Source organism: Bos grunniens, chromosome 16, assembly GCF_055505025.1.
Source record: "Bos grunniens cultivar Pamir isolate PY7600 chromosome 16, Bosgru_T2T1.0, whole genome shotgun sequence".
Classification (NCBI taxonomy): domain Eukaryota; kingdom Metazoa; phylum Chordata; class Mammalia; order Artiodactyla; family Bovidae; genus Bos; species Bos grunniens.
The window spans coordinates 3863392-3879450 of record NC_141180.1 but is presented as its reverse complement, the minus strand read 5'-3'; the positions used below and the strand labels follow the sequence as shown (position 1 = coordinate 3879450).

At 44.1% G+C, this 16059-nt stretch overlaps 1 protein-coding gene across 14 annotated transcripts in view; it reads left to right on the top strand.

The window, feature by feature from the left end:
- The window catches only part of NEK7 (NIMA related kinase 7), a 166864-nt gene that overhangs the window by 77626 nt on the left and 73179 nt on the right, over nucleotides 1–16059 (top strand). For all 14 annotated transcript variants that reach the window (XR_015142581.1, XM_086342204.1, XM_086342205.1 and 11 more), the window contains 2 exons: nucleotides 1186–1248; nucleotides 2682–2792. Coding sequence is in view for 13 of the 14 variants with exons in the window: in XM_086342204.1 (XP_086198330.1) it covers nucleotides 1186–1248; nucleotides 2682–2792 (174 nt within the window). In the remaining variant the exon portion in view is untranslated. The remainder of the gene's footprint in view (nucleotides 1–1185; nucleotides 1249–2681; nucleotides 2793–16059) is intronic.

Sequence of the window (16059 nt, the reverse complement as noted above, 5' to 3'; positions counted from 1 at the left end):
TCTGGCTAAACTTAAAGATGACAAAAGAAAACTTTTAAAATGATCCAGAGATTACCAAGAGCTTATCAGCCAATCACTTACCCCAAACACTGCTTTGCTCTTCTCAAATGTAAATTAAAAAACCCGCAGAAACTTGGATAGAGCCGTGAAGATGCTTTCTAGAGACAACCCTGTAAATAGTTTATGAAAATCCAGATTTTGTTTTTCCCCATATCTGTTGTCTTTTCCTGCTCATGGAATCAGGTTTGAATCTATGTCTGGAAGTGATTTAAGCTAAAGATACAGTTTTTATTTTTGTCTTGAAATGCTGCCTAAGAGAAAAAGGAAGATAAAATTCTTTTGAATTTCCAGTGAAATGTATCTATGGCTCAGAGTTTAGTTTTGCCTTAAATGTGCCAGCATTACTTCATTCCTCACTGTTTGGAAGTCACTTTTGGTACTGAGAATTCAGTTAAAGATAGTTTAATTTGTAGTTCTAAATTAGTTTAATTATAAGTATTTTTAAAAATATGTAACCATGTAAAGCTTTTTTATTGCAGTGTGGTTGTTTTATAATGTTGTGTTAGTCTCTGCTGTACAGCACAGAGGCTCGGCCTCATGCATGTCGCTCCCCGTGGATTCCCTTCCCGTCTAGGCCCCTGCGGAGCACTGGGTAGAGCTCCCTGTGTGCAGTGGGTCCTCGTTGTCTGTTGTACACGTGGTGGTGCGTACGTGTCAGTCCCAGTCTCCCATCCCACCCTCCCTCTTTCCGGCTTGGTGTCCATGCGTTTGTTCTCTACATCTCCGTCTCTATTTCTGGTATAAGATCGTCTATACCAGTTTTTTCAGATTCCACGTAGATGTGTTAACATACGATGCTTGTTTTTGCAGTTAATTTTCCACATGCTTGGAACATTGAAAGATTTCTTTGATTGTATATTTTAAAGCACTTTGTATTATTTATGAAATATGTGGCTGTTCTCTTTTCCCATTTTTAATACTGACTGCCTCTGGAGGGAAAAACGTATACTCTCTAGTAGTAACGTGAGATAAATTACCTGTCGATCTCCATAGCTCCTAAATGCTAATTGGAAAGTGAACTTCTAAATGTGTGTGTAATTATGTGTAGAGCATTACAATGGACTTACATGGTAGTTTGAACCATGGATTACTGTTTTATTGAGTAATACTGAATTTTATTTTTAGATATTTGATTTAATGGATGCCAAAGCACGTGCTGATTGTATCAAAGAAATAGATCTCCTTAAGGTAAATAACAAATGAACTGTTGACTGTTTTGAACATAACTGAGTGGGTTGATAAAAGTGATTTATTAAGATTTCACACTTACAAGGAAAACAGTTCTTGAGATGTAGCTATGCCACACTGAATTCAGATAATGTATAAATTGGAAATCAGTATATTGCCTTTTGGATTCATTGTACACTAATTAATTGGAATGTTTGGTAGGATTAACTCCTCCCCCATTTCAAACTAGAAATAGACATAAACATAAAACGTGGAAGAAATTTTTTTCTTGATCATCCCAATTAGACATATTCTAAATGTTAGATAATGCAAATGCATATTTGGTGTGATATATTGAGAATGTGAGCTGATCCAAGGGGTTCACATTATAAAAATAGTATTTCCATATCTTTTTTCCAGATTTAGAAAGGGTGGTGTAAAGAGTATGTCAGCTTCTCGCCCACTCAGAGAACAGGTCTGAGGTTTGAGTGCCTTCGCACTGCATTTGTTACAGTGAAGTTTCTGTTGAGGAATGCTGTGGCTTATGATGTGTTTTTAACTTTTGGATAAAGCTTGGATGATATTTATGCTGTCCATTTTTGTTTGTGCCCAAAATGAATCAGATTTATTAAAAAAGATAAAAAGTAAGCTCAAAATAAGCCATGCTTCCCACTGTCGACTTATTGTAGTTATTTCCTGGGACGAGAAGAAATAATGTATCATCACAGAGAATGTGGGAGGAAACCTATCTTCTATAAGTAGGGAGAAGAAAAACCTGTGTATACTCAGGGATAATTCATGAATAATTTTCTTTGAGAAATGATTTGTCTTATGTTACCTTGGTTAAAGATTGAATGAAAAGATTGTTAGAAAAGATTGTAAATATGTGTAGACTAATGCGTATATTTCTACAAGGTGATTTTTTTTTTAAGATAATTTAATAATCAGCCCCACAGATAGGTTCAGAGTATTCGTAGTATTTGATATAAAGGCAGTATTTAGATATAGTAGATGTCAGAGTTTTATCACTGGCTGAAGTTATACTAGGATCAGCCTTCAAAATAGTAAAAAGGGAAAGTGCACTTACCATTGAGTGCCTCTAAGTGATAGTTACCATTTAGAAGGATATAGTTTTTAACAATTGGCTATTTAATTTGGTCATTCATTTATATGCACAGTTTATATATTTGTTGGGCATAGCGGTACTTTTAAAAATTTTAGGTGTATAATGTACTCTATGATTTCTAAGAATATTACTAAAAAATAATTGTTGTATAGTTTAAATGATTATAAAACTTATTTCAAAATTTACTAGATGAAAGAAGAATACAGTCATGTTACAATTTCTGTAACTTAAAAATGAAATGCAGTCACTAATTTTATTCTTGTTACAAAACTGTAAGTGACTCGGGAATTTACAGTAAGAAGACTTTTTGATGCCTTTTTTTCCTCAGCAACTCAACCATCCAAATGTAATTAAATATTATGCATCATTCATTGAAGATAATGAACTGAACATAGTTTTGGAATTAGCCGATGCTGGTGATCTATCCAGAATGATAAAGGTAAGGTTTTTTGTTTGTTTTTTTAAAAAAAAAACTAAAGATTTACTTTTTTTTGAGAGTTGTATGTTGCATGTACAGGCACATCAGATGCTTTAAAGACCTCACCACGATGCTTGACATTTGGTAGCCATGTAATCAACGGTAGGCCATGGTGGTGGTTGTGATTATGAAGCTAGGTACCTGGGGAAGTGGTCCCCTTGGATGCATGAACACTCCAGACCCAACTTGGAAATAGACCGAGGGTGTGTTGTGTATCAGCTGAAGGTACAGCTCTGCAGCTCGGCTTCTCCACGCTGGTCACCCTCCGTCCCACATGTCTGGGCGTCAGGCCGAGGGGCTGGCAGGGCCTGTGGAGCAGCCTGGCCGGGCCGCCCCTGCTCGTGGGAGGGACGCGCCGAGAGGAGAACGGGCCTCGCGCGCAGTCTTGGGTGTCACACCCTGATTTGACGCCTTAGAAGTCATTTAACTTTCTTTTCTGGAAGTGTAAGTGTTGGTCGCTCAGTCGTGCCTGACTCTTGCGACCCTGTGGGCTACAGCCCGCCAGGCTCCTCTGTCCATGGAATGCTCCTGGCAAAGATACTGGAGTGGGTTGCCATTTCCTTCTCCAGGGTATCTTCCCGACCCAGGGGTTGAACCTGGGTTTCCTGCATTGCAGGTGGATTCTTTACTGTTTGAGCCCCTGGGTTGAATTTCACTGACAAGTTACAGAAACTGCCTAATGACAGTAGCCTAAGAACTGGTTATCCTTGGCCTTGGCCTAACTTAACGTCTTCTATGTGCCACCTTTCCCCCAAAACAGACTGACGCTAGAACCGACTTCATGGGGTCATTTTAAATGATCAGTTAATTTATACACACACACACACACACATATATTTATATGTATGTATGTATGCACATATACACTCACAGCAGAACTCCGAAGAGTGCCTCCCATAGGAACACGATGTCAGAGGGCCATTGCTGTGTTATGTGTTGTTACGTGTATTTCTCCGTTGTATAAAATCCCGGGACTGACGTGGCAGCTGTGACTTCAGGTTCTCAGGCCTGAGACGTGAGGGGAGACAGGCACTTGGTGGCTGTGTTTGTGGGCACGTCACTGGATGCCCGCTGCCACCCCGTGTCTTCCGCTTCACGCCGTCGGCCGGAGTGGCGTCTTAGGAACATGTGCAGGTGTGGGGAGGCTGGCCTGCGTGCTCTTCATTTGGCCGTCCCTGTGCGAGCTAACCTCCTCTTACTCCGCAAGCGGAGCCAAACAGTGCAGAAATGAGCCAAGACCAGCGGAATGAGAAAGCCAGTGCTGTGAGCTCTGAGCCTGCTCCAGCAGAGGACCCCCTCCCTCACCAGCATGTGGCAAGGTTCCTGGGCAAGGGGAGGGGGAGAATTCCTCACAGTGGACAAGCAGTGGAGCTCGGGTGTGCCCCGATGGGTGGCCGTGGCATGCTGAAGCCGCCACTGAGCCCACTGCAGTCGGGCATCTTTGGTGACTGGCTCACGTGTGTATTTGGCTTCCTCTGGTTGGTCCCAAGTTGGAGGCAGGGACAGAAAGTGGGGAAGCTGTCAGTTACTGAGTCCTGGCCGTCTGGGGCTAATTGTTAACAGGAGTTATTGTTTAGCTTCCTGGATTGTCACGAGAGAGAGCAGGGTGACCTCCTGCAAGTCGAACGGAGCAGGCTGGCTTCTCGGGCTGCTTGCTAGAGTGGAAGGGTTGGCTTCCTGACCAGGTTGCTGCGGATTGTGGTTCGAAGGTCTGTTTTTACATGTGCTCTGCCCGTTGTCTGTCTGTATATCCAGTCTCTCAGCAGATACTTGAGCACAACCGGTAGTCTGCCACGTGGCGTTCTCGTAAGGGGGTTTTAGAAACAGTGTTAGGTGCTTTGCATGCATTATCTGTTTACTCTTTACAGTGGTTTCGGGAGGTAATTTTGACACCTAGAGAAGAGAAGTATCATTACTAGTAAATAGAAGAACTCTGAAATTAGGTTTGTCTGATGCAAAAATCCATGTGTTTTCCTTGAGAGGCCCTTAAGAATTTTTGTATCACAAAACTCCTTTGAAAAAATCAGATGAAAACCTTTGACCGTCTCTACCTGGAAAATGCTGATGCATACGCAGTTTGCATTCCATTCCAAGCCTCTGCAGATGTTCTGATCAAGGTGTTTGTGGATTTGCTAGCAGCGACCCTGCTTCCCAGTGTGAATTTAGCATCAGCCACTTAAACACTGTCCTATCAGTAAACTTCTTTTAGGCCCAGTTTCCTCATCTGTAAGATGGAGAGAGTTTTACAATTTCTAAATATAAAAAGTCTACATAAAAGGAAAGTAGTGTTCTCATTATCACAGAACACTATCAAGCTGACTGTCCCATGGTAGGATGACTCACTGCTCGTCAGCTTTCTGTTTTAGGGACTTCCCACCACTGCCACAGAGAGCTAACCACCAACAAAAATGTGTCTTTGCAATTTAATTAACAAAGAAAGAAATGCAAATACACAAAAGAAAAATCTTAGAAAAACAGCAGTCTATCAAGATGAGACATATAAAAGCAGCTGTAAATGATCCCTCCCAGAGGACAGGGACCACAGGGAGGGCCCTGTGTGGACGTGGGGTGTCGCAGGCCCCCAGGACTCAGACAGAGACCCACGCTGAAGATAAGAAACTGGATCAACAGGAGTCCAGAGATAACAGGTCCACAGGCATGAACCAGATCAACCGGAACGGAGGGCAGAATTCTTTGCTTGACCCTTTAGGAGTAAGAGTTATTTAATTACTTACAGGGAGGGAAAGTGGGCAAGTCCCTATTGGGCAAATGCCTGCTGAAGCAGATAAAAGAGACCATTTCAGTTGTAGAGTCTCACCCTAGACTGAGTGCTTGATGACTGAGGGGTTTGATGTTAGAGTTTGCTTTCTTGTTTAGTCTGCTTTTCTTCTTTCACACTTAAAGGCTGCCGTGCCTGGCCTGGGGCCAAGGCGTGCCTGCGCCTATAGCATTTACCTTGGGAGAATACTCCTGTCCTGCGACCACTGGAGAAAAGCAACTCTAGACCAGAGCACCTTACAGAAGCCCTGTTAACCTCTGTTGTCAGCAGACTCAGGTTTCTCTGGCCAGGTGAAGAAGGAAAAATTTGTCAGTGTGAACTTACATTTTTTGTGGTGATGAACTCAGCTCCGTGTTTAAACAAATTTGTCATAAGTTGACATTACCAAGGAAAGTTTTAAGCAACTGACTCAGTGGATCTAGTAAGACAGATTGAGAACAGAATTCTGTTTGGTAATGAGTAGTAAGTTAACCATTTATAGAATTGACAGCTGTACCCTTAAAGCTTCCATCCTGTGCATCCATCGTGTAGAAGATGATACGGGAAACTTTTTTAAAAGAAAAAAAAAAAACTTAAAAAAAAACCTTTTTAGAAAGCATCAACTGATTCCTAGTGAGACGCTTGCAGAGCCACTCAGCGTGCTTTGGTGGAAGACGGAAGCGGTTCTTCAGAGGGTTAGCAGCGTCGTCCCTGAGGGCCCCCACGGGCTCTTCTGTCAGCCTGTCCTGGTCTTGTCCTTCATCAGAGCGGCCACCAGTTCGCCTCTCAAGATAGACGACACTCTGGTTCTGGTTTTCCAGGTCCTTGGAGCGCTTCTCAAGGCTGAAAGTCGGATTATCAAATCTGTAGAGCTGATGGTACTCTCAGCACAGTGACTATAACAGAAAGCTTGCGCAGTGTGCAGAACGGAAAGTTTGACTGTGCAGTTTCACATGAGTGGAATGTCTTCACATCCTGATTATAGTCCTGGGAGTCTTTTGCAAGATGATATTTCAGACCTGATCAAATGCCTAGTTGTATTGGGAAGGAGTAATTTATTCACTTGGGAGAATCTGCTTTTCTTGTGGAATCTCCCCAGGTCCTTCAGCAAATAAAACCACTCTGATTGTGGATTGCTGCATTTCAGTTGAACACCGAGTTGTGACTTTTCTTTTCATTTGACTTAGTAAGCCTGCTGCTGCTGCTAAGTCACTTCAGTCGTGTCCGATTCCGTGTGATCCCATAGACGGCAGCCCACCAGGCTCCCCCGTCCCTGGGATTCTCCAGGCAAGAACACGAGTGGGTTGCCATTTCCTTCTCCAATGCGTAAAAGTGCAGTTGCTCAGTTGTGTCTGACTCAGCGACCCCATGGACTACAGCCTACCAGGCTCCTCCATCCATGGGATTTTCCAGGCAAGAGTACTGGAGTGGGGTGCCACTGCCTTCTCCGCTTAGTAAGCCTAGAGTTTACTTATTATTTTTTTTAATATATAATGTCTCTCATTAGTTTTCTCAAGTGGTGAATATCCTTAACTTTCCTCCCTATGTTCTTATCTCCCAGATTAAGCACTGACTTTTACGTGCATAAAGCCTTTCCAACTTTATAATCTGTCTTTACAGTTCAGTTCCGTTGCTCAGTCGTGTCTGACTCTCTGCGACCCCATGGACTGCAGCGCACCAGGCTTCCCTATCCATCACCAACTCCTGAAGCTTGCTCAAACTTATGTCCATCGAGTCGGTGATGCCATCCAACCAACTCATCCTCTGTCTTCCCCTTTTCCTTCTCCCTTCAATCTTTCCCAGGACCAGGATCTTTTCCAATGAGTCGTTCTTTGCATCAGATGGCCAAAGTATTGGAGTTTCCGCTTCAACATCAGTCCTTCCAATGAACATTTAGGACTGATTTCTTTTAGGATGGGCTAGTTGGATCTCTTTGCAGTCCAAGGGACTCTCAAGAGTCTTCTCCAACACCACGGTTCAAAAGCATCAATTCTTCAGCGCTTAGCTTTCTTTATAGTCCAACTCTCATATCCATACATGACTACTGGAAAAATCATAGCTTTGACTAGACAGCCTTTGTTGGCAAAGTAATGTCTCTGCTTTTAATATGCTGTCTAGGTTGGTCATAACTTTTCTTCCAAGGAGCAAGCATTTTTAATTTCATGGCTGTAGTCACCATCTGCAGTGATTTTGGAGCCCCCCAAAAAATAAAGTCTCTCACTGTTTCCACTGTTTCCCCATCTATTTGCCATGAAGTGATGGGACCGGATGCCATGATCTTAGTTTTTTGAATGATGAGCTTTAAGGCAACTTTTTCTCTCTCCTCTTTCACTTTCATCAAGAGACTCTTTAGTTGTTCTTCGCTTTCTGCCATAAGGGTGGTGTCATCTGCATATCTGAAGTTATTGACATTTCTCCCAGCAATCTTGATTTCAGCTTGTGCTTCATCCAGCCCAGCATTTCGCATGATGTACTCTGCATATAAGTTAAATAAGCAGGGTGACAATATACAGCCTTGACGTACTCCTTTCCTGATTTGGAACCAGTCTGTTGTTCCATGTCCAGCTCTAACTGTTGCTTCTTGACCTGTATACAGATTTCTCAGAAGGCAGGTCAGGTGGTCTAGTATTCCTATCTCTTTCAGAATTTTCCACAGTTTGTTGTGATCCACACAGTCAAAGGCTTTGGCATAGTCAATGAAGCAGAAGTAGATGTTTTTCTGGAACTCTCTTGCTTTTTTGATATCTGACAGTATATATAGAAAAATATATACTGATACATGTATTCTTTTTCAGAAACATATCACAGTGCATTTTATTATTGCTTCATTGATAAACAGTTGGACTATTTCCATTGTTTAATTTGTTCAAGGAAAGCTCTACTACAAAACCTTGTGTATTTTAATACAACAGTCTCATACACAATTTAACAGACAATTACAGATGCTTCTATAAAATAGCTGAGTAATAACATATGTATTTTAAATCATAACAAATACTGCCAAATTGTTTTCTCAAATAGTTATACCAATTTGTAACCTTTAAAAATATGCTCTTTAATTCTGTATTTACCGGACATTGACTGTGTGCTGTATTCCTGTTATATGCCTTCTTGGAATTCATTGTCTAGGAGAGAGAGGCATTTGTCTGATGCTCAGAGAACTGTACAACCAAAGTTGTAAGTTTTATAAGGTTGTAGGATAAATTAGAGTGGTAGTTTACAACAGAGAGCCTAATCTAGACAGGGAGCTTCTGACGGCGAGAGGAGAACTTGAAGCACTGGTGTTACATGACTGTGATGTAGGTGCTTAGTCTTAGTGAGCTCCAGTCTCCTTATCTGTGAAATTGGGTTAATAATTATCTGCCTTACTGTGTCCTTATAAGGGCTTAATTGTATACATATGTATATGTAACTGTGCCGTTGGAGGAGACTCTTGAGAGTCCTTTGGACTGCTAGGAGATCAAACCAGTCAGTCCTGAAGGAAATCAACCCTGATATTCAATGGAAGGACTGATGCTGAAGCTCCAATACTTTGGCCACCTGATGCGAAGAACTGACTCATTGGAAAAGACCCTGATGCTGGGAAGGATTGAGGGCAGGAGGAGACATGGGTGGCAGAAGATGAGATGATTTGATAGCATCACTGACTCAGTGGACATGAATTTGAGGAAACTGTGGGAGATAGTGGAGGACGGAAGAGCCTGGTGTGCCACAGTCCGTGGGGTCACAAAGAGTGCACACGACTTAGAGACTGAGGAACAATGGTGTATACATGTATTTGTTTTTGTAGGTATATGTACAAGTATGGCACCCCACTCCAGTACTCTTGCCTAGAAAATCCCATGGACGGAGGAGCCTGGTGGGCTGCAGTCCATGGGGTCGCTAAGAGTCAGACACGACTGAGCGACTTCACTTTCACTTTTCACTCTCATGCGTTGGAGGAGGAAATGGCAACCCACTCCAGTGTTCTTGCCTGGAGAATCCCAGGGATGGGGGAGCCTGGTAGGCTGCCGTCTATGGGGTTGCACAGAGTTGGACACGACTGAAGCAACTTAGCAGCAGCAGCATGTACGAGTATATGCACATACTTGTAGTTACCTGTGCTGTCTGAATGTGTGACAGCTATTCGATAGGTATTACTGGAATGTGCGTTACTCTGTTTAAATGCTCTGGGTATCGCCTCTCCCCTCTCTTTTCATCACTCTTCACAGATGACAGCCCGCCTCCTCTTCACAGGGAATGGGCATCCTCAGTCAGGGATGCCTTGCCCTTCTCAAGGCCTCACTGCCGGACCACCGTGGCCCTGTTGCCGCTTTCCCTGCTGGGCAGGAGGCGCTCCTGTGTGTCCCCCCACGTGGGTTCTTTGTCCTGTCTCTGCCACGGGTATCAGAAACCTCAATCGTGTATTCTCGGACCTGAGTGCATCTTCCTGTGCTGGCATTGAGCACACTCATGTCCACATGCACACATGTCCCTCTTCACGCATTCACTGATGCATCTGAGAACCCTGTCTCTAGCGGGAAGACAGAAGGACAGGCGAGCTGATGTGCAGGATGTCCAACGTCAGTCAGCACCGCGAGGAGGACGAGGTCGGGTTCAGAGAGGGCGCTGCTGTCCGGACACGTGACAAGGGCGGCCCTGCGCCTTCAGTCCTGGCGTTCCTGCTGCCACCAGGCTTCTGCTTCCAGCCGCCCACGTCCTGTGTCTCCCCACCGTTGGCCGCTCCCTGCCGACCCGGTCTCAGACACCCCCGGGGCCCGCAGGTATGGGCTGTGCTCCTCTGCCTGAGCCCTGGCCCCATCCTTCCTCCCGGCCCCACTGCCCAGAGTCCCCCAGCGCCTCAGTTTTCTCCCCGCCTCTCTGGACACTCCTGATTCTTCTTGACTGTGTCCTTCTCTTCCTCCCGGTCTTTTCTGGCTGAGCTTTCAGAGCTTCAGTCCAGGGCTTTCGCGGTTTGCTTTCCCCTCCTTTCTGGGCTGGCCTTGCTCGTTCCTGTGCATCACTGACTCCCTAGGCTCCCGGGAATCCGGTTCTTGTCTGGAGCGTGGAGCTCTGTCTGCACCCTGAGCGCATCGGAGCCCCCGCGTCCGCGCAGACTGCGGTGCCCCCCAGGGAGACCCTCTGGAGCTGGCCCGCGCTCAGAGTTGTTTCCCTCCTTCCGAATGCTGCTCCGCTTTCTCCATCAGCTCCATGTCCACCCTCTCCCCGAGGGAAGGACCGGCACCTGTCCCCTGGAACGCGACATCCGCTTCTCCGTCAGTCTCTAAGAGAGGTGAAGAGAAACAGAGAAGAAAGGCCTCTGCCCCAGACCGCCCTGGCGCCCCCGGTGAGCCCGGGAGCCGCGGGGTCCAGAAGAGACCCTGGGGAAGGCGGCCTGTGGCCTCCGCAGAGTCGGGGCTCCGCGGACACCTACTGCGCTCGGCCCCGCCCCCCGCCCCGGGCGCTCTGTCCCCGGGCTAGGCGTGTGTCCGTCAGTCCTGCCGCTCCCCGCCCATTCACCACTTCCTCAGGAATGGTCTCTTAGACCAGGACCAGGGATGGTGTCTCAGGACTCCTTGCACCGTCGTGCACTTGCTTGTGGGGCGGTTTTCCTGTCTGGATTTCCCGTGTGACCTTGTTGAGTGTGGGGACTGCCTGCTTTGCTCCCTGGGCTGCTTTCATTTTCTAGGGAGCGCCTGGCTGATGGCAGCAACTCAGGAAATGTCTGGGGACGGTGTGTGTGAGACCCGAAGCCCTCTCCTCTGTCCGCCCCTCTGTTCCAGGGGCCCGTCGGGAAACGTGGCTGGTGGCTCCTGCCGTTTCACACTTCAGTCCCACGAGGACTTGCTCACATCCAAGTGGAATGTGGCAGGGGAGGAGACAGCGTTCTGATACAGGAAGGGGCTTTTTGGCCCTAAGAAATGCTAATGTTGTTTCCTCAATCTTCTAATTTGTGCTCTATGCCATTCTTTATATAAGACTACATTACCAAAAAATAAAAAATGATAGGGACTTCGTTTATGAAGGAGTGTGGCAGTGACTTGAGCTTTGCAAAGGATAGCAATAGATCCGATCCGAGGAGCGTGTTCATTTCTTGATGGTACGTGATACGTAAATCGCTGTGCATCACAGTACCCCACTGTCTCAACGCTCCCGCTTAATTGGGGTGGAAGTGGAAAGATCGCTCCTGGTCTGTGTTCCAGGAAGGAACCTCTGGATAGCATTGCATCAAAGATTTTTACAAGTAAATAATTAATTGGTTTAGAGCAGGCTGACAAATATAATTAAGCAATTTACAGCTGAAATATTCAGTATTTCTCTAATTAGTGACAGAGGAGTACCTGAGGCTGTGGTCAGATGAAATACTTCCCAGATGAGTTGTAAGATGAAAGGAAATCCAAAATTTTTCATCATGTATTTCTTTATCATCAGTAATCAGAATTTTAAAGGAAAAGATTCTTACAGAGTGGCGATTGGGTTACAGTTTATCCAGTTGTGATATATATGCTGTACATTTTCTTTACTGTATCCTAAATTTAACCAGTACATGTTCCACTTTGTAGTATGCCTTATTAATACTATATATTTCACTTTTCTGTTGCTTAGAAACATATTTGGTGATGGAGACTTAGTATAGAGGAGATGAGAGACTAATCTCAGAACTATATAAACACGAGCTTTGTTCATTTCACTTTGTCAGTAGAAATAGTCTTAAAATGTATTTAAAATTTTTGTAGTCCATTTTTCCAAAATATATTATTTGAACTATTTATAAGTTCCTATATTTATAAGTGCTTTTTAGAAAGATTGAGTCAGAAGAGAATATAAGTTTATATAGTTCACGTATTTTTTAAAGCTATATTTTACTAAAATATCAGTAAAACAAAATATAACCCAGTATAATAAATCCCTTGAAGGGAAACTCAGAAGTTTTTTAATCTGCCAAAAAATTGTCATACTGCACCTCACTGGCTAAGAGGAAAGTGAATATTATTGTTACAGATGTTTTTTAGTGACACACGCAATACAGATAATTTAAATTGAACTCTGTTCTGTGCCAAGAGTTTGGCACAATTTAAGATAATTACTTAAGGTTATCTCTTCCCCCCACCCAATTTTGTTGAGCTGTAATTGAAATACGTGACTGTGTAGGTTTAAGGTGTGCAGCATAATGGTTTGACTTACCTGTATGATACTGTGACATGAATATTGCAGTAAGTTTAGTGAACATCCACCATCTCATCGAGGTACACTGAAAAGCTAGAATGTTTCACTCTCAAACCCACCTGAGAAAACACTTTGGGTGCTGGTTTTCTCTTCATTACAGTCAGTTCGTGGTGCAAGCAAGTGACTTTTCTGAAGGAAACACTGCTTGGATCTCCTTCCCAGCTGCTTATCTAATAGAACACCCAGGTTCATAATGTGCTGTGTGGGTATGCCTCTCACAACACACAGAACGCCCAGTTCACATAGCTGCCTTTTTTGGAAGGTTCAGTTAGCCCGAGTGCATTTTCAGTGCTGGGACACTGCAGGGAGATATGCTGGGTGTGAACCAGCCAGTTGTATCTGCCTGCAAAAACACTTCTCACCCAGGAAGAGCTAGAATGTTTCACTCTCAAACCCTCCTAAGAAAACACTTTGGGTGCTGATTCTCTATTTGCTGGTCAGTTCTTGGCGCAAGCAAGTCACTTTTCTGAAGGAAACACTGTGCTTGAGTCTCTTACTCTGAGCTCGTCTAATAAAGTCCCTAGGTTGATAATGCATTGTATGGGTATGCCACTCACCACCCAGAGAACCACCAGTTCACACAACTTCCTTTATGGAAAGGTTCAGTTTTTCTCAAGTGTGTATTCAGTGCTAGACAATGCTGGGTGTGAACGTGCTAATTTGGGTCCGCTGGCCAAAACAGTATTCTCACCCTCTAAATGCCGAAGTGTTTCACTCTCAAATTCACCCAAGAAAACACTGTGGGTGCTGATTCTCTCTTTACTAGAGTCAGTTCTTGGGAAACAAGTGACCTCTGCAGGAAAATACTTGATCCCCTTACTAGGAACTCATCTAATAGAACACCTAGGCTCATAATGAGTTGTACAGTTGTGCCACTCACCCCCAGAAAACAACCAATTCATACAGCTTCTTTCTTGAAAAGGTTTAGTTTGTCCAGATTGTGTATTTTCAGTCTGGGACATTGCAGGGTAATATGCTGGGTGGGCGGAGCAGGCAATGGCACCCCACTCCAGTACTCTTGCCTGGAAAATCCCATGGACGGAGGAGCCTGGTGGGCTGCAGTCCTGGGGGTTGCTAAGAGTCGGACACGACTGAGAGACTTCACTTTCACTTTTCACTTTCACGCACTGGAGAAGGAGATGGCAACCCACTCCAGTGTTCTTGCCTGGAGAGTTCCAGAGATGGGGGAGCCTGGTGGGCTGCCGTCTATGGGGTCGCACAGAGTCGGACAGGACTGAAGCGACTTAGCAGCAGCAGCAGCATGCTGGGTGGGAATCTATCAGTTGGGGTCTATTGGGACATACAGTGTGCTCACCCTGGGAAAGCTAGAATGTTCACCCTCAGAGCCACCAAGGAAATCACTTTGGGTGCTGAATCTGTAGTGCAGTCAATTCTTGGTGCAAACTAACAACTTTTCTGAAGGAAACACTTTTCTTGGATCTCCTTACTAGCAGCTCATCTAATAGAACACCTAGCGTCCTAGTTCCTAGCAAAAAAGGAAAACTTTTTTTTTTCTTTTGATGAGAACCCTTAGGCTTTACTCTCCCAACAGCTCTGCTGTATCAGACAGCAGTGTTGTCTGGAGCATCATGCTGTGCATCGCACCCCTGGTACATACTTACCTTAGAGCTGGAAGTTTGTACCTCCTGACCCCCTTCATCCAGTTCCCCCTGTCACTTAACCCCTTGCCTCAGGCGACCACAAATCTGATCTTGTTTCATGTGTAAGTGACATCATGCAGTATTTATCTTTCTCTGTCTGACTTATTTCACTTAGCACAGTGCCTTCAGGGTTTGTCTGTGATTTTGCACATGACAGGATATCCTCGTTTTTTATGACTTTATAATACTCCATTGTATACATACGGCAACTGCTTTATTGGCCAATCAGTTCAGTTCAGTTGCTCGTTTGTGTCTGACTCTTTGCAACTCCATGGACTGCAGCACGCCAGGCTTCCCTGTCCATCTCCAACTCCCAGAGCTTGCTCAAACTCAAGTCTGTTGAGTCAGTGATTCCATCCAACCACCTCATCCTCTGTTGTCCGCTTCTGCTCCTGCCTTCAATCTTTCCCAGCCTCAGGGTCTTTTCCAGTGCTGCGCACTTAGGTTGTTACCATGTCTTGGCTGCTGTAAATGATGCAGCAATAAACGTGGGGGCGCAGGTATCTTTTCACGATAGTGTTTTCGTTTCCTTTGGATATGTTCCCAGAAGTGGAACTGCTGGATCATATGGTAGTCTTACTTTTAACTTTTCAAGGATCCTCCATACTGTTTTCCATGGTGGCCGCACCAGTTTGCCAGCCCAACAACTGTGCACAAGGGCCTCTTCCCCACATTCTCACCATGTTTGTTGCCTGTTGTCTTTTTTTGGTGGCCATTTTAACATGCATGAAATGGTATCTCATTGCAATTTTGATTTGCGTTTCTGTAATGACGAGTGATGTTGAGCATCTTTTCATGTTCTTACTGGCCATTGTTTTATCTTCTTTGGAAAAACGTCTACTCAGGTCTTTTGCTTGTTTATTAACTGACTTATTATTTTTAGTTTGGTTATTTTTTGCTATTGAGTTGTGTGGGTTCTTTCTATATTTTGGATAGTAACCCCTCATCAGATACATTTGCAAATATGTTTTCCCATTCTGTAGGTTGCCTTTTTGCTTTTTGATTGTTTCTTTGCTGTGCAGAAGCCCTTTAGTTTGATGTCACCATACTTGCTTGTTATTTTGCTGCTTATGCTCTAGGTTGTCATATCGAAAAAATCATCGTCAAGGAGCTCTTCTGTGTTTTCTTCTAGGAGTTTCAGTTTCAGGTCTCACATGTAAGTCTTTAATTTGTTTAGAGTTAATTTTTGTGAGTGGTGAAAATTAAGGTTTCAGTTTTATTCTTTTACATGTGGATGTCCAATTTTCCCAGCACTGTTTATTGAAGAGACTGTCATTTTTATATTGAGTATTTTTGGCTCCCTTGTCAAATATTAGTTACCTGTAAATGCTTAGGCTTATTTATGGGCTCTCAGTTCTTTTCCATTGGTCTGTGTGTTTGTTTTAAGCCAGCACCATCCTGTTTTGATTTCTGTAAGTTCATAATGTGGGTCTGTCAGGAATTGTGATGCCTCCCACTTTGCTCGTCTTTCTCTGTATTGCTTTGGCTTTGGGGGTGTTTTGTGGCTCCACATAAATTTTTGAATTGTTTTGTCTACTTCTGTGATAAACTCCATTGGAATCTTAATGTGGATTCTGTTGAATCTATAGATGGCTTTTGGTAG